The 23,144-nt window shown below is 41.7% G+C and overlaps 1 protein-coding gene across 1 annotated transcript in view; it reads left to right on the forward strand.

Annotated features, from left to right (window-relative positions):
- Nucleotides 1-23,144, forward strand: part of ADGRB1 (adhesion G protein-coupled receptor B1) — a gene marked incomplete in the record, with an annotated part of 698,266 nt that overhangs the window by 519,130 nt on the left and 155,992 nt on the right. Inside the window, 1 exon segment of the mRNA XM_073629372.1 lies at nt 1,997-2,123. Within this exon segment, the coding sequence (XP_073485473.1) occupies nt 1,997-2,123 (127 nt within the window).

The raw sequence follows: 23,144 nt of genomic DNA on the forward strand, positions 1-23,144 counted from the left end.
GACCCATAGGAGACCATGTTAAATGGACTGCAGTGCGTTGCTGCAAAACTGAAAACGCTCTGCAAACCGCAAAGGTGTGAACCAGGCCTAAGTTGTTATTATTATTATTATTATTATTATAAATATTATTATTATTATTATCATTCTAACATTTTTAATGACAGTAATGATTCTGACAGAAATTACACTGGTAAATATTAGATAGATAGATAGATAGATAGATAGATAGATAGATAGATAGATAGATAGATAGATAGATAGATAGATGTAGATATAAATCAGATGGGACACGTTGGATATTTGTATTTTTTTTTTATTTTTTGTATTTTTAATAAATATTAAGTGCAGCAATCCTGTTCACTTCACCTATATTTTATATATATATATATATATATATATATATATATATATATATATATATATGTATATGTATATGTATATATAGATATATCTATCGATCGATCGATAGAGAGAGAACTCTCTCCATCATCTCTCTCTCTCTCTCTCTCTCTCTCTCTCTCTCTCTCTCTATATAGCTATATATGGATAGATAGATAGATAGATAGATAGATAGATAGATAGATAGATAGATAGATAGATTGATTTATATATCTATCTATATATATATATAGAGAGAGAGAGAGAGAGAGATACTTTTTATTTTATTTTATAATAATTCTATGGCTATAATGAACCTGAAAAAATTACTGGCAAATATTATTACTTAAGTACAATTTGTATCATTATTAGTATTATTAGTAGTAGTAGTATTTAATGATATATATATGTAATAACAACTCCATTGCTATAATAAATCTGAAAAAAAAAATATTATTATTATTATTGTTATTATTTAGACTAAATATAATATAAATAATTTTATAGTAACATAATTATCACTGCAACATTTTCATAGTTAGCAATAGAAAGTGTTTAAGATGATTATTATTATTATTAATATTATTAGTAGTAGTAGTAGTAGTATTCAATTAATAATAGTATATTTAAATAACAATAATAATAATAATGTGTTCTTTGTTTAAAATTATGATTAAATATATTATGTTTTTTATGGTTGAGTACAATGATAATGTTATATACCAGGATAGTTTGCAGAATGCTATAAATGATAGTAATTATTTGTTGTTATTATTATTAGTACCATTATTATTCCAATCACAGGACGATTCCTAGAAATGTCAGACATCAAACTAATTTTCTATTCGCAAAACTTTAAATTGTGCGTTATTGTGGCAGCATGTTCTTATTATTATTGTTATTATTATTATTGACTGTCAGTAAATTTCCTGATGCTCACTATAATCCGATCTCCCCCTCCCCCACTCAGCATCTTAAACTTCTCTCTCTCTCTCTCTCTCTCTGCTCCGACTGTCAATTGTAGCTCCCCCTTTCCTCTTCTCCTCTCCAGCTGCCCTCCCTGCACATCCAGCTCCGTCCAGACATCACCATTAAGGCCAACCTGATCAATTTGCATGCGTCCATTTTATTCCCACCCCCACCTCCCCCCGTTTTCGATTTTTGGAAACCCCCCCATTTTCCCCCAAGCTAACCCCCCATTCACACCCTTCCGTCACATTTCATTCATTATATCCCCCCCTCCTCCCTCCCCGCGTCCCGGCTCCCATCACTCCAGTGCAAACCCATGACCCCCCCCCGCCCCCCCCTCCCATCCTCCCTCTTCTCTGCTATATCTCTATCGTCTGTTTTATATTCTTCAATGTGAACCACCCCCCCAAAAGCATCCATAACAATCCGGTATGTCATCTCTTTGTTGTATTTACACTTCTATCTCTTATTCCCCCCCCCCCCCTCTATTCTCTCTCCTCGCCCCCTGTGTAGTACTATATATAGCCGCAGATTATGTTGATGCTCCCCGCTCTCGCCCATCCCTTGATTATTTATCATTGTTGGTGCTACAATCTCTTCCGTTTTTGTCTCTTTTTTTTCTCTCTCCCTTTCCCCCCCCCCCTTCTAGATCCTCTAATCTGGGCTCCTGGTCCTTCAAAGGCTGCCGCACGATCCCCGTGGATCCATTTCATACTAAATGCCTGTGTGATCGCTTATCCAGCTTCGCCATTTTATCCCAGCTCAGTTCAGACATGGTAAGTCTCTCTCCCTCCTAATAAAAAAAAAAAAAAAAAAAAAGATAAAAAGAAACGCTAAAAAAAAAAAAAGATGCTTTCGATTTTGTTAAGTATGCCGTCGCCGTGCCGTTCAATGTTTAACCTTGCAACGGGGTCAGACCTTTTTGTAGACTCGGCGGCGATGCAGCATCACCAACCCGGCTCCCCCCCCCCCCTTTTTTTTTTTTCCTTTCCCTCGGCACCTCCAGCTGTGAAAGAGTTAACGGCCCTGTCCTTTTTTAGAATGTGTGTCAATTACTACATTGATACATTGTATCCCCTCGACTTCCTATTGTCACCTCCCCTGCTCTCTGTAGGGCTCCGTTGGTCGCATTGCTCCACGACCGCCAAGGAAAAACATTGATCAGGAACGGCCGCTGCGAGCGGCAAAACAAGCAAAAAAAAAAAACCGAGGGGGACTGACGCTGCTCAGTAATCTGCGCGCAAGCAGGAGGTGAAAGGTTGTGTGTATTTGTGTGGGTGTTCAGTCTTTTGTAAAAAAAGGGAAAAAAAAAAAACGGTGTGCGCTGAAAAACTTAGACATAAAAATATGCCGTATGCAACCAGCGTGATCCCCCCCCCCCCAGTCGTTCCTCCTCCTTTCTGTGTGTTGGTGTTGAAATTGAAATGGATTTGTTGCCGCTGCGGTTTGTTTTTATTGTGTATTTTATATACTGGAGCGTAGTAAAGCTTAATGCATTACAGCATGGTTGGAGCCTTATGTAATGATGTGTTGCACTGTTGCATTGTCTCATTTTTACGCTTTGCATATTTGCGCTTCTGTTTTTGTGATTTTTGGTCAATTTGTTGCAAATTAATTCTTGCCGAAAGAAAACAGGAGCTGTCCTTATTGAGCCACCATTTACTGGGTTTGCAAAATTTTGGTAAATTTTGTCAAAAGGTAAGTTTTGGTCACTCAACCCATGCAGCCTTTGGTTTGAGAAGAGGCCACCATTTACTGAGGTGCAAATTTTGGTAAATTTTGTCCAGAGGCAAGTTTTGATCACATAATCTTAGCCCTCCAAGGTTTTTGGTTTTGAGGAAAGGCCACCATTTTATTGAGGTGCAACATTTGGGGAAATTTTGTCCAGAGGCAAGTTTTAATCACTTAACCTTAGCAGTTTGTGGCCGCTAATTACTGGGTTGCAACATTTTGGTAAATTTTGTCAAAAGGCACGTTTTCATCACTTAACCCATGCGGCCTCTGGTTTGAGAAGAGGCCACCATTTACTGGGGTGCAAAATTTTTGGTAAATTTTGTCAAAAGGCAAGTTTTCATCACTTAACTCATGCAGCCTTTGGGAAGAGGCCACCGTTTACTGGGGTGTAAAATTTTTGGTAAATTATGTCAAAAGGCAAGTTTTCATCACTTTAACCCATGCGGCCTCTGATTTGAGAAGAGGCCACCATTTACTGAAGTGCAGAATTTTGGTAAATTTTGTCCAGAGGCAAGTTTTGATCACATAATCTTAGCCCTCCAAGGCTTTTGGTTTTGAAGAAAGGCCACCATTTTATTGAGGTGCAAAATTTGGGGAAATTTTGTTCAGAGGCAAGTTTTAATCTTTCTAATATTGGTAAATTTTGTCAAAAGGTACGTTTTGGTCACTTAACCTTAGCCCCCTGAGGGCTCTGGTTTGAGAAGAGGCCACCATTTACTGGGGTGCAAAATTTTTGGTAAATTATGTCAAAAGGCAAGTTTTCATCACTTTTAACCCATGCGGCCTCTGGTTTGAGAAGAGGCCACCATTTACTGAGGTGCAGAGTTTTGCAAAATTTTGTCCAGAGGCAAGTTTTGATCACATAATCTTAGCCCTCCAAGGCTTTTGGTTTTGAGGAAAGGCCACCATTTTATTGAGGTGCAAAATTTTGGGAAATTTTGTCCAGAGGCAAGTTTTAATCACTTAACCTTAGTCCTTTGCGGCCTTTGGTTTGGGAAGAGGCCGCTAATTACTAGGGTACAACATTTTGGTAAATTTTGTCAAAAGGCACGTTTTCATCACTTAACCTTTGCAACCTCTCACCATATACTGAGGTGCAAAATTTTGGTAAGTTTTATCCAGAGGCAAGTTTTGGTCACTTAACCTTGGCCTTCCGTGACCTTTGGTTTAGGAGAGTCCACCATAAATTTTGTCCAAAGCCAATTTGTTTTTCAATTATCTCTATCCCGCCACAGCCTCTGGTTTGAGGAGTGGCCACCATTTACTGGGATACAACATTTGGGTAACGTTTGGTCCTCTGACAATTTTTTGGTCACTTATTTCTAGCCTCATGCAGCCTCTGATTTGGGGAGTGGCCACCATTTACTGGGGTGCAAAATTTTGTTAAATTTCATCCAAAGCCAATTTTTTGTCACTTATCTCTAGACCACTGTGGCATCTAGTTTGAAAAGTGGCCACCTTTTACTGGTTTGTAAAATTTTGATAAAGTTTGGTCCAATGCCAATTATTTGGTCACCTATCTCTAGCCCCTTGGGGCTTCTGGTTTGAGGATTCACAAGAAACAGGAAATGTCCAATTCCCACTGCGCCACCATTTACTGGGTTTGCAAAATTTGGGTAAAATTGGGTCTACTGCCACTATTTGGGAACTTATCTCTAGCCCCCTGCAGCCTCTGGTTTGAGGAGCCACAAGAAACAGGAAATGTTCCCACTGAGCCACCATTTACTGGGGTTACAAAATTTGGGTACATTTTCTCCAAAGCCAATTTTTTGTCAGTTATCTCTATCCTGCCACAGCCTCTGGTTTGAGGAGTGGCCACCATTTATTGGGATACAAAATGTGGGTAAAGTTTTGTCCTCTGACAATTTTTTGGTCACCTATCTCTAGCCCCTGGGACCTCTGGTTTGAGGAGCCACAAGAAATAGGAAATGTCTATTTCCCTCTGAGCCACTGTTTACTGGGGTTACAAAATTTGGGTAATTTTGGGTCCACTGCCAAGTTTTGGGAACTAGCCCACTGCTGCCTCTTGTTTAAGAAGTGGCCACCATTGACATTGGGGTGCAAAATTTTTTGTAAATTTTGGTCCAATGTCAATTATCTGGTCACTTGTCCCTAGCCCGCTGTAGCCTCTGATTTGAGGAGTGGCCACCATCTACTGGGGTGTAAAACAAAATGTTGGTAAATTTTAGTCCACCACTAATTGTTGCACACTCATCTTTAGCCCACTGCGGCCTTGGGTTTGAGGAGTGGCCACCATTTACTGGGGTGCACAATTTTGGTAAATATTGGTCCAGTGGCATTTTTTTCACTTATCTTAAGTCTCCTGGGCCCTTTGGTTTGGGTAATGGTAACTTTCAAAAAATTATTTTTTAACTGAGATGGCAAAGCGTAAAATTGTATCTATTATCCAAAATGTTGTGCTCTTTTGAGCTGTCATCATTGGTGGCCTCTTGAGTGGTCACCACACTTGGAAAACATTGACATGTGTTACCGTAGAACATAATTTAATGATTATTTGATGCTGTCAACAGGCCCGCAAAGTTGAATTCTGTTGGTCAAAAGGTGTTTTTGTTTTGACGCCAAGCCAAGGCCTAGGAGGCGGCCTGGAGAATCTGGCATCTTGGATTGGTGCTCTGAACACGTGTACATTATTATTATTTTTTGCCATGAATGAAGATGCTCTTGTGTTAATTCAGCTTTTGTTTTATGGTTCTTGTATCAGCAGGGTCACTGTAAATAGTTTCACGGGAGGCTTTTTGCTATGCAGGACGTGTTTTCCTCGCAATGTGGAACGCACGGCCGGTGCGGCTTGCTTCTGAAATAAATGGTTTATACTTCTTTGTGTGGAATTCGAACATCTGTGGTGTGTGGGGAAAAAAATAAAGTGGGGGGGGGGGATGGGGGTGGAGGAGAGGCTCGATCTCCCCCTTCTACATAAAACAAATGCATCTGTTATCAGCACGAAGGGTTGAAGGCTTTGCCCAGCAATAGACATCTTCTAGGTAAACACACCTTGGTGGCACAAAGAGAAACACTTTTCAAATGAAGCCTAGCTATTATTAGATGCACTAATATAGTTGGTCCCTCTGTTGCCATGGAAACAACATCTGCACTTGAGTTTAAAGATGCAGTACACTTTACTGGAGTGGGTCTATTATTAAAAACAACCAGGTTTGGGGAAGTCACTTTACTCCGTCTGCAGAGGGTTTGAAAGTCCCAGACAGTGGCAACTGGCCTGCTGGGACCTGCTGGGACTTGTAATTCTTGCACAGAGGGTTTATAGGAGATTGTCTGAACCTGCAAGGTTGGATAAGCAGGTTGAGTGTTGGATGACTTCATTTGCTTCTTGTTGGTTTGCAGCTGTTTGTCTTTATTTTACTAATTGGTGCAGCATGACAGGTTCTCCATCAGGTACACAGAGGCCTTAATGTCAGTTATGGCCTCCAAAAGGAGCTCAAAGCCAACCTGTACTTCGCTCATTCCCAGAATGTACTTTGCTCTCTGGTCATTCTGATAAGCATCTGGAGACAAAGATTATTCCCAGGTATAGAGGAGCATATGACATGTTTAACTCCCATGTGACGACACTGAGCCAATCTGTGTGGTCATAGTGGAGTCCATGGCCTTGTATATGACATGACTCTGGCAACTTGTAGGTTATGCAGGCCTCCCATTTGGATGAATAGATCGACATTGGAAGGAAAGGAAAGTACGCTTATGTGTTTCTAGAGGTCTGTGATAAAGTGGACCTGTTCTTTTTGGCCTGCATGGTCATAGTACAAATTCGCTTTAGGTAGACCAAGCATCGGAAATGTTATATTAAAGTAAGTGCATGCTTCAGCCTCTCACCTTGTGACTAGGGATGAGCTTGGGTTTGGTCCGAACAGGGTTCATTCAGTCCATACCCAGAAGTTAGCTATCATTGGTGGACCAATGAGTCGCAGGTGGATGATTCGTCACCCCTGCAGCTGCAAGTATACAAAGGGATGCCAAGACATCATTGACCTGATATGTATATGTATACAAAGGGATGACATTATTGACCTAATATGACCATATGGCTCTAATAGATCAATGACCTTGATATAATCTGGTTAGGTCAAGGATGTCATGAGTATCCCACCCCTTAGCTGCATGTATACAAAGGGATGCCATGACATTATTACCCTAGTATGACCACATGGCTCTATTAAGTCAATGATCTTGACCTCACCTGGCCATGTGCTCTCATTATGTCAATGTGATTGACCTAATATGGCCATGTACCCATATTGGGTCAAGGATGTCATGAGTATCCCTCCCCTTAGCTGCATGTATACAAAGGGATGCCATGACATTATTGACCCAATATGACCACATGGCTCTAAAAGGCCAATAACCTTGACCTAATCTGGCCATGTACCCATATGTCTGTGACCTGATATGGCCATGTACCCATATAAGGTCAATGATGTCATGTTTATCCCATCCCTCAGCTGCATGTATACAAAGGGAAGCCATGACATTATTGACCTAATATGACCACATTGCTCTATTAGGTCATCGATCTTGACCTAATCTGGCCACATTCCCATTTGGTCAATGGTTTCATGGGTATCCCACCTCTTTGTGTACATCAGTTGCAGGGTGGGAAATATTGGCTTCCAGGTTCAGATAAACATGAGTTTGGACAGAACCCAAGCTCATCACTGCTTGTGAATTGCTACAGAGTTACAATGTTACAGTCTGATCTCTGGGGGGAGGGGAGACTGAGGAAATGTGGGCGGACCGTGTTCTGGTCCTAGGCTGCTACCTTTCTGATGGTGAATGGTCACAGGATGGGGAATTTTTGGATGTGTAAGGATGAGGACCTGGTACAAAAGTTAATTTCGCTTGAAGGACTTTGATAGTGAAGAGAATCTGATACTTCCAACTCGTTTCAGAGGGGAAAAGCCTCCTGAAAAGCCTCCTGCAAACTCAACTGACTGCCTTTTGAGGCATCAGGAGAGGCTAGACTTCATCAAGCCTTGTCACGGGTCACTTAGTGTATTTTGTGCTGGTTCTATTAACATTGACTGCTCAGGCACTGAAGAAGGAGGAGGGTTTTTGTTCCCCTAAAACGCGTTGTCTCTTTAGGATGCTTTTAACCAATAAAGGTTTAAAAAATGCTTTTAAGTGAGATAGACTTTTGTACCAGGTAGTCCTCCATACATATCCAAGACTTAATCATCTCAGCCCCAGCAAAGTCATTGATTAAGGCTGAAGGACATCTTTTTATGATAAAAGGTAGAGATTAACAAATGGTAGGGAAACAGTTGCTCTCTATCCATTACGGCTAAATCATGTACATGTACGCCATTTGAAATCAAGTGGTTATACCGGGATGCTACAGGCATCATCCCGGTATTGTTTTTTCTGCCGGTCGCTGACTTTTATATAAAAGCCATCCTAGCAGCTAATTAGCTGAAGGATGGCTTTTTTAAGAGGCGGGAGGGGTCGTTGGTGCCTCTCCAGCTTCTACTGTCCCACCGGCTTACCATAGAGCTCTTGCGGACCAGAAGGTCCCCCAATGAGCTCTCCGGTGCTTCTCCAGGTTCTACTGTCCCACCGACTTACCATAGAGCTTGTCGAGGACCGGCTAGGTCTCCCAATGAGCTCCATGGTATAGGAAACAGACATTTTGTCACTTCCGGTTTCCCGGATGTCCGGATGTAAGCAGCACCTTTTTTACATTTGGAAAGTATCTGATCACACATGTCTTGGTGGGATCAGATGCTTTTAAGGGCAGAGGAGACATCAGGGGTCTCGTAGACCCCAGATCTCTCCATAAAGAGTACCTATAACTGCCTATTGCTGTCACAAGGGATGTTTACATTCCTTGTGACAGCAATAAAAGTGATAAAAAAAGAAATAAAAGAAAAACAATTAAATAAATAATAAAAAAACGTTTACAGCGCCGCCCATCCCCAATGCGCCGAATAAACCGCATTGGTCCCACACACAGGGTCTGCTGATGAGGCAGTACAGCCAGCCCTCCTGTTCTGGGCCCGGGCCCCATCAGTTCAAAAGGGGGGCCCAGGTACCTGCTGAGCAGGAGGGCCGGCTGTACTGTCTTATTGCAGACACAAATCCTCTTCTGCCTTCCCCTGCAACTCTGCCAGCTTCTCCTTTTCGGCTGCACTGCAGGGGAGTGGTTCTAGCACATGCACCCCTTCCATCTGCTGTCCGGACCACCCTGTGTTTCCCTTTCTCCCGCAGTGCTTCCGGCTTCTCTCCTCTCCTGCCGGAAGCTGCTGTGGGAGCACAGGTTTGAGGATGGAGTGCGGGGGGGGGGCGGTAAATATACAATTAATTGGCCCCTTCCTTTCCTGAATGAACACAGTGTGTGATCTGTACCAAGCACTCCTGTGTCCATTCATTACTGTAGCATAGTAAACTGTGTTTACTATGCTTCAGTTTGTGAATGAGCAAGAAGCTCCAGAGCTCTTCCAATTCATTCGTCATTGCAACTGAGGCTGCAAAGAAAGGGACTGATAAATTTATGTCCTCAGTCACTTCTGGCCGGGCGGGGGGAGGTGGGGTGGTCGGACCCTGCCAGGTAGGCTGTAAGGGTCCCCTTGATTTCTAACGGCAGCCCTGCCCGCAACGCATACATAAACGGCGATCACGCCACACATGTGAGTTATTGCCGCAAACCTCAGACTGAGAGCAATCATTTTAGACCAGACTTCCCCTGTAACTCTAAACTGGTAACCTGCAAAGGGTTTTAAAATGTTGCCTATGGCAACGTAGCTTGTCGCCATTCCACGAGTGTGCACCGTTTTAAAGCATGACATGTTAGGCATCTATTTACTCGGCGCGACATCATCTTTTATATATAACGAAAAATTGGGTATCAAATTGTGCTTGTGTGCATTAAAATTCATTGAAGTGTATTTTTTGCAAAAAATGCTGCGCAAATACAGTGCGACCTAAAAAAAAACTGCAAAACCCACAATTTTATTCTCCAGGGCCTCTGCCTAAAAAAAAAAATGTATAATGTTTGGGGGTTCAAAGTAATTTTCTAGCAAAAAAAAAATACAGTTTTTTTTACTTGTCAACAAAAAGTGTCAGAAAAAGGCTTGGTCTTCAAATCGGCTATTGTGACATGTCAGAAATTTACTCGTGCAGATTTGGAAAATGACTGCAAGGTTGTAGGAGACATGAACGTTCCAGTCGCTGGATTGCGTATGAAAATATTCCAGTGAAGTACAGATCTGTATGTTGCATTATTCATGCTTATTCCTATAGAGAGGGACAAGGAGCGCTCCATTGACATTCCCAGCAGTGGGGAAAAGCAATTCTCCAAAAAAAAAATATATATATATATATAGCAGGCCAATGGACTGTGCCCAAGAAAGTTCAGCCAGGAGGTGTCAGGGAAGACCTACACATTTACAAATGTTCTCTGGATTCTTGTCTTTGAAGGTTCACATTTATCCAGGTCATGGTACGAGGGTTCTTCAAAAAGTTTCCACGCTTTTTTTTTTCTATAAGTTTCGCAGCCCTCATTACCACAGATGGACAGCTCTAATACTGAACTGCAAAGTCAGCCGGCTTTCCAGACAGACTAGTCACATGACACTCTCAGACACGTCCAATTACTACTCCTCCTGTCCTCACCGTTTCCAAGGAAAATATAAAAGTGCAGAAACTTTTTGAAGGACCCTCTTATATCTGGTAGTTGTTAGTCACATTCAACTGGACTTGTTCTGTAATGTTTAACCAATTAAGGACCAGGCCTCGTTTTGGATTTTAGGCGTTTACATGTTTAAAACAGGTTCTTTTGCTAGAAAATTACTTAGAACCCCGAAACATTATATATGTTTTTTTTTTTCTAACACCCTAGAGAATAAAATGGCGGTCGTTGCCATACTTCTTTTTGCACCGTATTTGCGCAGCGGTCTTATAAGCTTTGGAAAAAAATCACTTTTTTGAATAAAAAAATAAGACAACAGTAAAGTTAGCCCAATTTTTTTTTTTTCATATTGTGAAAGATAATGTTACGCCGAGTAAATTGATACCCAACATCTCACGCTTCAAAATTGCGCCCGCTCGTGGAATGGTGTCAAACTTTTACCCTCAAAAATCTCCATAGGCGACGTTTAAAAAATTCTACAGGTTGCATGTTTTGCGTTACAGGGCTAGAATTATTGCTCTCGCTCTACCGGTCGCGGCGATACCTCACATGTGTGGTTTGACCACCGTTTTGATATGCGGGCGCTACTCGCGTATGCGTTCGGTTCTGCGCGCGAGCTCGTCGGGACAGGGGGGTTTTTAAAAAAAAATTTTTTATTTTTATTATTTATTTTACATCATTTTATTTATTTTTACACTGTTTTTTAAAAAAAAATTGTGTCACTTTTATTCCTATTACAAGGAATGTAATCATCCCTTGGAATAGAAAAAAACATAACAGGTCCTCTTAAATATGAGATCTGGGGGGTCAAAAAGACCTCAGATCTCATATTCACACTAAAATGCAATAAAAAAAAAAAAAATTCATTTAAAAAAATGACATTAAAAAAAATATGCCTTTAAGAGGTGTGGGAAGTGACATTTTGACGTCGCTTCCGCCCAGCAGTGTCATGGAGACGAGTGGGCACCATCTTAGCCTCACTCGTCTCCAGGCACAGAAGGGAGACGGACGCAATCGCCTCCAACGCTACCGACGGCTCCGGTAAGCGGCGGAGGGCACCGGATCGCGGCGGGAGGGGGGGCCTTCTGCCGCCACCAATAAAAGTGATCTTGCGGCGAATCCGCCACAGGGACCACTTTTATCAGAAAGCCGACCGCCGCACGAAAACGGGGATACCGGGGTTATGGCAGCTAGCTGCTGCCATAATGAACGATATCCACCGGCAAAGTTTGGACGTACATCGGCGTGCGGCAGTCCGGAAGTGGTTAAGATGTTTTGTTGTTAATCCAAGTATCTCTAGTCCAGTTGAAAAGTGACCTACTACTACTACCAATACTACTACCACTACTACGCTCTATGGTGAAACGTTTGTGGACACCTGACCATCGCATGTACTATATGGCCAAAAGTATGCAGACCTTCAAATGATAGAGTTCAAGTGTCTCCAGTGAAGGTAATATTCCATCATACAAAGACATTGTAGACAATTGGACTCTTTCAACCTTGTGGCAACAGTTTGGTGAAGACCCTTTTCTGTTCCTGCATGACTGACCCCTGTGTACAACGCTAGCTCTGTATATGATCCAGGTCTTCTCATCCAACATCAGTACCTGACCTCACAAATGGGCACAAATTCCCACAGACTCCCTCCAAAATCTTATGGAAAGCCTTCCCAGGAGAATGGAGGATGTTATAGCCACAAAGGGGAGCAGCTCCATATTAATGGCCATGGGGGAACTCCATAATAATGGCTAAGGTTTTTGGAGTTAAATGTCCAGTTCCATAAAGACATGGTGTTACCAGTTTGGTGTGGAGGAACTCAAGTGTCCTGTACAGAGCCCTGACCTCATCCCTACTGAACACCTTTGGGATGAATAAGAACACTGATGGTGAGCCAGGTCTTCTCATCCATAATCAGTATCTGAAGGGTTGTGGTAATACTCCATCATACGAAGGCACTGTAGACAGTTGTGCTCTTCCAACCTTGTGGTAACAGTTTGGTGAAGACCCTTTTCTGTTCCCGCATGACTGTGCCCCCCCCCCCCCTTGTGTACAAAGCCAACTCCATAAAGACATTGTGTGACTAGTTTGGTGTGGAGGAACTCGAGTGTCCCTTTGGGATGAACTGGAATGCACATGGTGAGCTGGTACTTCTCATCCAACATCAGTACCTGATCTCACAAATGGGCAAAAATTCCCGCAGACACCCTCCAATATCTTGTGGAAAGCCTTCCCGTAAGAGTGGAAGATATTAAAGCATATATGGCCATTGGGGGGGAGGGGAGTGCAAATCCATATCAATGGTCATAGTTTTGTAATGGAATGGCCTACAAGCTCACAGAGGTGTAATGGTCAGGCCCATTAAGTCAGCTCCATAAGGACATAGTTTGACCAGTTTGGTGTGGAGGAACTTGAGTGTCCTGCACAGAGCCATTACCTAAACCATACTGATCACCTTTGGGATGAACTGGAATGATCCAGGTCTTCTCAACCAACATCTCCATAAAGACGTGGTTTGACCAGTCTGGTGTGGAGGAACTCAAGTGTCCTGCACAGAGCCCTGACCTCAACCCTACTGAACACCTTTGAAATTAATTAGAACGCCGATTGTGATCCAGGTCTTCTCATCCATCATCAGTACCTGACCTGGGCACAAATTTCCACAGACACCCTCCAAAGTCTTGTGGAAATTCCTCCCAGAGGAGCAGGGGATTGTATAGCTGCGGGTACAACAGATTTTTCAGAACACTGATATCATAATAGTACACAGAAAGCAGTCCCCACAACAAACAGATCTAAGACTACCAAAGCCCTGAAGAAGGGGTAGACCCAATCCCTAGAAACTTGTTGGCCTTGCTTATGTCATATACCAATTAGGTGATCATTGTTCCTAAACCAACTGAAGTTTCCAAGAATTTCTATTCATTCTTGGTGCTCCTCAGCTATCTCCACAATCTCAACCCTACTGAACACCTTTGGGATGAATTGGAACGCCAATGGTGAGCCAGGTCTTCTCATCCAACATTAGTACCTGACCTCACAAATGGGCACAAATTTCCACGACCTCCTCCAAATCTTGTGGTAAGCCTTCTCGGAAGAGTGGAAGATGTTATAGCCACAAAGGGGGGCAGCTCCATATTAATGGCCATTGGGGAACTCCATAATCCATAATATCCACCTCATGGGTCAAGGTTTTAGAATGAGACGCTCATATAGGTGTGATGGTCAGCTGTCAACGTTTGGCCATATATAATAGGGATCCTTTAATACCTTTTAGGTATCTTTTATATAACATCCACTTGCAGTGACACAGCTATTTAGATTATCCAAAAATAACATCTAGAAACATGTGGTGTCAGCTCATCAGTCTAAGAATAGTTGTGTGAAGTTTTCTGTTATATCGTTCTTTGCAGCAGACCATTGTCACCACACAAAACTGATCTGCAAGACTTCATTTAGTTACCTGTCTTCTGTGGTAGCATTGATATTTTTGTGTCTGTATTTTTCAGTGATAGAAATATAAAATCAAAGACCCAAGTCCCACCCCTTCACCCAGATAGTGAAAATGGTTACTTACAGTACCTTTTATACCCCAGATGCAGACACGCCTATTTCCCAGCATGGTTGGGCCATAGATGATCAAGGTTGTCCCCACTGAGCTCAGCAGTACCGGGAGGAGCAAGGTGGAAAAGCTGTCCGCAAAGAGGACATTGTACTTCAGAATCTGATTGGATAGGCTACATTCTCAGTGATGTCACCGCTCTCTACTGATTGGATAGGCTGCATTCTCAGTGATGTCACCGCTCTCTACTGATTGGATAGGCTGCATTCTCAGTGATGTCACCGCTCTCTACTGATTGGATAGGCTGCATTCTCAGTGATGTCACCACTCTCTATTGATTGGATAGGCTGCATTCTCAGTGATGTCACTGCTTTCTAGTGATTGGATAGGCTGAATTCTCAGTGATGTCACTGCTTTCTAGTGATTGGATAGGCTGAATTCTCAGTAATGTCACCGCTCTCTAGTGAAGGGATAGGCTGAATTCTCAGTAATGTCACCGCTCTCTAGTGAAGGGATAGGCTGCATTCTCAGTGATGTCACCGCTCTCTAGTGAATAGATAGGCTGCATTCTCAGTGATGTCATCGGTCTCTAGTGAATGGATAGGCTGCATTCTCAGTGATATCACCGCTCTCTAGTAATTGGATAGGCTGCATTCTCAGTGATGTCATCGGTCTCTAGTGAATGGATAGGCTGCATTCTCAGTGATGTCATCGGTCTCTAGTGATTGGATAGGCTGCATTCTCAGTGATGTCATCGGTCTCTAGTGATTGGATAGGCTGCATTCTCAGTGATGTCACCGCTCTCTAGTGATTGGATAGGCTGCATTCTCAGTGATGTCACCGCTCTCTAGTGATTGGATAGGCTGCATTCTCAGTGATGTCACCGCTCTCTAGTGAATGGATTGGATAGGTTATATTCTGAATGATGTCACAGGTTTATAATAATTTTATAAACTTTACTATCAGTGATGTCATCAGTTTTTAGTGAATGGATAGGCTACCTTCTCAGTATTTTTAGTGATGTCATCAGTATTATGGGATGTTGTAAAGCGCTGTGTGAGCTGTCGGCTCTATATCAATACTGTATATTATAATAATAATAATGGGATCATCTGCATTCTCGAGTGCTGGTTTCAGGATTCATGTTTTTTTTTTCTTCTTTTATATATATATGTCATTGTTTCTTCTTTTTTATTCTTGTCAAAACCGCAGCAAAGGAGGTGAAGTCGGTTCATAACAATTTTCCTTTTCAGCTCCTGTAACATGGTAAAGAAAGATAAGAGGCCTTTAGAGCTTTCATAAAAAATCAAGCTTGTACTCCAAGAGAGTGCTTGAATAGGCGGCGAGCACTTTGCGTAACTTCGCACGCCGATATTTATTCGGAGAGGAGAATCTATTTGTCCCCGGTGATAACACAATAGATGATGTACTAGGACTTAAACTCTGGTTTGGCTCCGTCTTTGTTGGTTGTAGGTCTTTCTGTAGTGGTGAGATACAAATTACACTTTTATATTCTTCTTATATCCCTCGGGTGAAAACTGTCCTTGTAGAAGTGTTAAAAACACAACGTACATTTATTGTAAAGTTTCACCATTATTGAAGATACTTCTGGCTGTTTTCATGTTGTCTTTGAAAGCCTCCATGTGGCCACAGCTTTGGTGGAAATGTGAACCTAACTTTAGAGTGTTTTGATTTTTTTTGTTATTATTTTTATTTATTTATTTAATTTTATTTATTATTATTATTTATTTTGTGATTATTATTTTTATTATTTTTTTTTTTTATCAATTATTATTAATAATACGTTTTTTGTTTTTTTTTGCCTTCCTCTGGATCAACTGTGGGTTTAGGATAGTGTTTTCTATGTGTGTGTGTGTGTGTGTGTATTTCTGTGTTGGTTGAACTAGATAGACTTGTCTTTTGTCTACCAGATTAACTATGTAACTATGCAACATTTATCCTGTTTATTATTAATATTACTATTATTTTTTTATTTACTTATGTATTATTTTTTATTTTTTTAAATTTTTTATTGGTATTAATAATAATAATAACTATATAACAATTATCCTGTTTATTATTATTATTAATACCAATAAAAAAAAAATAATAATACATAAGTAACTAAAAAAATTATAGTAATATTAATAATAATAATAAACAGGTTAAATGTTGCATATTTACATAGTTAATCTGGTACAAAAAAACAAACACACAGAACTAGAAAACCTCCATATACACAATCCTATATTCACAGTTGATCCAGAGAAAACCAAAAAAAAAAAACCCAATAAAGCATAATCCTATTTGCTAAAGCGGGGGGAAAAAGTTCTATCCTGTTCCTTCAACAGGCAATTGGATATTCCTTGGATCAACTTTACCTATAAAATGTTAGTATCCAGTTATATTATGTGCATTTCGGAAAAAATCCAGGCGTTTTTTTTAAATAATTAGTACACATGAAACTGATGAATGTAAAGTGTATCTATAGCCAAAAACCTTTTTTATCTCCCAGTTTAGAATGGAGTGTGGAAGAATTAGGACACCTGTCAGGTTTTTATCTCTGGTGGTGAGATTATTGGTCCCGGTGATCATTATCACCAGGCAGAGAGTGATAAGAAATCCCAAATTTTACAGTTGTCACCAGAACAGGAAATAGACAGGAAATATTCCAATAGGGACACTTGTTCAATTTTGAAGAGATTTTCTCTCACTACCTTTTAATCTCCGGGACAAAAAGTAAAGGGAAATTTCATCAACACCAACAACAAAACAATTTCCTACTCTATCCAAAAAAAAAGAAGTTTTGGCTATACATACTCATTAACATTTTCTAATTAAAAACCATTCTATGAAGCATACATGTGTGCAGTGGCCACTGTAATCGGTACATCTGTTGTGTCCTGATATGTTCATGTTGGCCTTCAAAACACCAGAATTCTCCAATGCATGAATTCAGCAAGGTGTTGAACATGTTCCTTTGGTCTCTGCTGACATTACGTGACCAACACCAGCTAGAATCACCGGCACAGGACAGAATGGATAAATGGATTCATGTTGTGTACTCCTCATTCTGACCCTACCACTAGATGGTGTAAGTTAGACTGGCCATAGATGGTTCGAATCTCGCATTGTCTATGGCCTGTCTTAGATGAGAATTGATAAACCTGGAAACTTTTCCAGTCTTCCAGTTATCTAGTGTTGATAATCTGGTGCCTCCCCTAGCCTCATGTTCCTGTTTTTCCATGACAGAGTTGGATATGAGTGTGGTGTTCTGGTGCTGTACCTTGTCCTCTTTAAGGGTTGGCATGTTGTTCTTAGACTTTGGGTGTTGGACTTTTCACTCACTACTGTGGTAAAGAGCATTTAGGTTAGCCAATGTTTGTGTCCTCTTACCTTGAACCCCTCAGTCCATTGTCCTGTGACCTCTCCCCCCAAAAAATTGCCAGTCGTTTTCTATGTAACTGTAACAATTTTGAATAAATGGAAAATGCAGCCCTCGAGCCTCAACTGGCGGGTGCTGATTCCAACTTGAGGCCTGTCCTAGCTCCCCACGTGCAAAGCTATCATGATGAAACCCCTGTGCAAATCTCATGTCCTTAAAAATGTTATCGATTCTGCTGTTCAAGAGAAGAATTGGTCTGTATCTTTTTGGTTTGGCGAGCTTAGTGTAGAGCTACAAATAAACCTATGTGTTGGTTGAAACTCATCAGAGTGGGAGGATCCAAGCGGGATCTTGTCTTGACCAAGTAGATTGGTAGAGTTTTTAGAGGATCAGTAAAGTCTTTTTAAGGACCAGTAGAGTATTTTTGAGGATCAGTAGAATTTTTGGAGGATTAGTGGGAGTCTTTTAGGGATCAGTAGTTTTTTGAGGATCAGTAGAGTTTTTTGAGGATCAATAGAGTTTTTTGAGGATCAATAAGAGTCTTTTGAGGATCGGTAGAGTCTTTTGAGGATCGGTAGAGTCTTTTGAGGATCGGTAGAGTCTTTTGAGGATCAGTAACATTTTTTAGGGATCCATCTGTAGAGTTGGGGATCTGTACAGTTTTTTGAGGATCCGTAGAGTTTTTTCAGGATCAGTAGAATTTTTTGAGGATCAGTAGAGTCTTTTTAGGATCAGTAGAATGTTTTGAGGATCAGTAGAGTCTTTTAGGGATCCATAAAGTTTTTTGAGGATCAGTAGAGTCTTTTTAGGTTCAGCAGAGTCTTTTAAGAATCAATAGAGTTTTTTTAGGATCCTGGATATACATGGTGTGCAGCTACTTTTCTTCAAGATGGCTCTACATTTTTACATGCCTACTAGACAGTTACGTTTTTCTTCTAGTGAAAATCTGCATTTCCCTGTTATCAATGCCTTCCTTCTCTCAGATTTTTTTTAGATCAATAAAAGTATTTTTAGGATCAGTAGAGTCGTTTAGGGATCTGTAAAGTTTTTTGAGCATCAGTATAGTCTTTTAAGGATCAGTAGAATTTTTGAAGCATCAGTGGTGTCTTTAAGGGATCCATAAAGCTTTTTGAGGATCAGTACAGTCTTTTTAGGATCAGTAAAAGTTTAAAGGGATCAGTAGAATCTTTTAGGGATCTATACAGTTTTTTGAGGATCAGTAAAGTCCTTTGAGGATCAGTATATCCTTTAAAGATCAGTAGAATTACTTGAGGATCAGTAGAGTCTTTTAGGTTCAGTAAAAATTTGTGAGGATCAGTGGAGTATTTTAGGGATCCATAGAGGTTTTTGAGGTTTAGTAGAGTCTTTTGGAGATCAGTAGAGTTTATGAGGATCCTGGATATACATGGTGTGCAGTTACTTTACTTTCCCTGCTATCAATGCCTTCCTGCTCAACAGTTGCTGAGATACAACCTTATCCAAGGTCAGAGCACATAAAGTTTTTTGAGATCATTAAAACTCTTTTTAGGATCAGTAGAGTCTTTTAGGGACCTGAAACGTTTTTTGAGGATCAGTAGTCTTTTAAGGATCAGTAGAGTCTTTTGAGGATAAGCAGAATTTTTGAAGGATCAGTAAAGTCTTTTAGGGATCCATAAAGTTTTTTGAGGATCATTAGAGACCTTTGAGGATCTGTTCCTTCTTTTAAAGATCAGTAGAATTACTTGAGGATCAGTAGAGTCTTTTAGGGATCAGTGGAATTTTTTGAGGATTAGTGGAGTATTTTAGGGGTCCATATAGTTTTTTTAGGTTCAGTAGAGTCTTTTGGGGATCAGTAGAGTTTTTGAGGATCCTGGATATACATGGTGTGCAGCTAATTTTCTTCAAGATGGTTTTACATTTTTACATGCCTACTAGACAGTTGGGTTCTTCTTCTAGTGAAAATTAGCATTTCCCTGCTATCAATGCCTTCCTGCTCAACACAGTTGCTGAGATAAAACCTTGTCCAAGGTCAGAGCACATTACTTTCAACCCATCAGCCTAGACTGGCAGACTTGACCAAAAGAAGAACTGAAAGGCTACCCATAGACAATTTTGTCTGGAACAAATAGTGTTTTTGAGTGCGATGACCATCTAAGAAACAGTGGCATCACTAGGGTTGGTGTCACCTAGTGCGGGAAAACATGGTGTACAACTTTTCCCCCCAATAATTTTTTTCTATATAACACTGTGTATACAGTATATACAGTATCTTACAAGAGTGAGTACACCCCTCACATTTTTGTAAATGGTTTATTATATCTTTTCATGCAAAAACACTGAAGAAATGACACTTTGCTACAATGTAAAGTAGTGAGTGTACAGCTTGTATAACAGTGTAAATTTGCTGTCCCCTCAAAATAATTCAACACACAGCCATTAATGTCTAAACCGCTGGCAACAAAAGTCAGTACACCCCTAAGTTAAAATGTCCAAATTGGGCCCAAAGTGTCAATATTTTGTGTGGCCACCATTATTTTCCAGCACTGCCTTAACCCTCTTGGGCATGGAGGTCACCAGAGCTTCACAGGTTGTCACTGGAGTCCTCTTCCACTCCTCCATGACGACATTACGGAGCTGGTGGATGTTAGAGACCTTGCACCCCTCCACCTTCCATTTGAGGATGTCCCACAGATCCTCAATAGGGTTTAAGTCTGGAGACATGCTTGGCCAGTCCATCACCTTTACCCTCAGCTTCTTTAGCAAGGCAGTGGTGGTCTTGGAGGTGTGTTTGGGGTGGTTATCATGTTGGAATACTGCCCTGCGGCCCAGTCTCTGAAGGGAGGGGATCATGCTCTGCTTCAGTATGTCACAGTACATGTTGGCATTCATGGTTCCCTCAATGATCTGTAGCCCCCCAGTGCCGGCAGCACTCATGCAGCTCCAGACCATGACACACCCACCACCATGCTTGACTGTAGACAAGACACACTTGTCTTTGTCCTCCTCGCCTGGTTGCCCCCACACACGCTTGTCACCATCTGAACCTAATAAGTTTATCTTGGTCTCCTCAGACCACAGGACGTGGTTCCAGTAATCCATGTCCTTAGTCTGCTTGTCTTCAGCAAACTGCGGGCTTTATTGTGCATCATCTTTAGAAGAGGCTTCCTTCTGGGACAACAGCCATGCAGACCAATTTGATGCAGTGTGCGGCATATGGTCTGAGCACTGGCAGGCTAACACTCCACCCCCCCCACCCCTTCAACCTCTGCAGCAATGCTGGCAGCACTCATACATCTATTTCCCAAAGACAACCTCTGGATATGACACTGAGCACGTGACCTCAACTTCTTTGGTGGACCATGGCGAGGCCTGTTCTGAGTGGAACCCATCCTGTTATACCGCTGTATGGTCTTGGCCACCGTGCTGCAGCTCAGTTTCAGGGTCTTCGCAATCTTCCTATAGTCTAGGCCATCTTTATGTAGAGCAACAATTCTTTTTTTCAGATCCTCAGAGAGTTCTTTGCCATGAGGTGCCATGTTGAACTTCCAGTGACCAGTATGAGCGAGTGAGAGCGATAACACCAAATTTAACACACCTGCTCCCCATTCACACCTGAGACCTTGTAATACTAACGAGTCACATGACACCGGGGAGGGAAAATGGCTAATTGGGCCCAATTTGGAGATTTTCACTTAGGGGTGTACTGACTTTTGTTGCCAGCGGTTTAGACATTAATGGCTGTGTGTTGAGTTATTTTGAGGGGACAGCAAATTTACACTGTTATACAAGCTGTACACTCACTACTTTACATTGTAGACAAGTGTCATTTCTTCAGTGTTGTCACATGAAAAGAGTGAGTATACGCATTACAGAGACACACAGAGCCCTGACATTTCTCCCCGTAGCCGGGCAACACAGTGCGCATTTGCAGATCCGACTCTTCCTGTCCAGCCCAGTAAAAGACTTAGCCGCCACCGGGAGAGCCTTTTTTTTTGGATGACTTCACACTGCTCAACCAATGACAACGCAAAGCCTGTTCAGCGCTAGTTACTGGAGTCACACTGCTCTCTCCCATCTTTAATGTGGGCAAACAAGTACAAAACACAGAAATAAACGTTATTTACAAAGGACTCCAGCGGCCGTGGCTGCGCCCTACTTCTTGGTGTCACCCCTCTGGCATGCATCACCCGGGTGCGGTCCGCACCCCCATAGCAGAAAGATCCTCTTGAGATGAAAGTCACAAGCGGCTTGCGTTTGCAGAGTTGGAGTGTTTTGTCCACTTTTAGTTGAGGAATAATCTTTCCACCTGTTTGCAGCTCCATCTTTACGCTTCTTTATTAGACAGGGTGAGGTCTTGATTCACCAGTACCATTGGTTTATGACCAGACCTATCCCTCGGATTTTCCAGATTCAAGAAACGCCAACTTTTGGCTGACAGTTTTGCAGGTTCCCCACCAAAAATAAGGAACAACCTATAATCCAGTGCATAGCCTTTTCCCTCGGCCAGCTGAGCCAATGGATTGAAGGAATGAATAACCCAACCCTTTCTCTATAAAAGTGCGGGCTCAGAGCCACCATATTGTCAGTGTGTGTTGGAACTATTATGGAAAGTGGACTATTCTGTGTAGGGAGAGATACTATTTTTTTTATTCATTTATTTATGTTGGCATTAGTAAATGCCCCCCCCCCCCCCCATGGCACTCCATGGCTTCCCATGCCTTTTGTTGGACATTAGCTTGCTTATTAGCCCTAGAAATGGCCAGAATTAAATATTGAGATTTTCCCCCTTTGGACATCAGTGGGGTTTGAAGCAAAGTTTGGGAAAATTTGAACCCCATCAGATTCATTCATCCCTTCTTATCAGCAATATGTTTGTGCATTTCCTGTAGCTGGAAGGTTTATCTGAACGTATGAATTGTTGGGAGATTGTTGGACCTCTTTCACATGGGCAGCGAGTTAACCGCCCATCTGAAATATAGTCCATGGTGGATATCTTTTCAGAGGCTGTTGTTGAGTGGTGGTTTTCCGGTGTTTCTTCTAAATGCCTATTTATTTTTTCCCATCCAATACCAACAACAAACCACCAAGAGTGGTGCACTTCAGGGCACAGGAAGGCTTTGGTGGTGGTACAGGCCAGAGTCACACATAGGGAGCCGGTTGGTATTGTATATGTAACATGACTGATTATGAGATTAGATGGATCACCAGCTGAATGTGCTGACGGGGCAATGAAACAACTATGGGATGCTAATTACGGGGGGGGGGGAATGTGGGAGCCCATTTATAATGATACCAGTGGGACCTTCCACTGTCCTCACTACCACCGGGGATGGCCTCATCCTGTGATATTCACCCTTCTAGAAAGATTCCTCCATTCCTAATACAGTACAGATAGATCTCTCTCTCCCCCCCCTTCTCTCTCTCTCTCTCTCCCCTCTTCTCTCTCTCCCCCCTCTTCTCTCTCTCTCTCTCCCCCCTCT

Source organism: Aquarana catesbeiana, linkage group LG05, assembly GCF_042186555.1.
Source record: "Aquarana catesbeiana isolate 2022-GZ linkage group LG05, ASM4218655v1, whole genome shotgun sequence".
Lineage (NCBI taxonomy): Eukaryota > Metazoa > Chordata > Amphibia > Anura > Ranidae > Aquarana > Aquarana catesbeiana.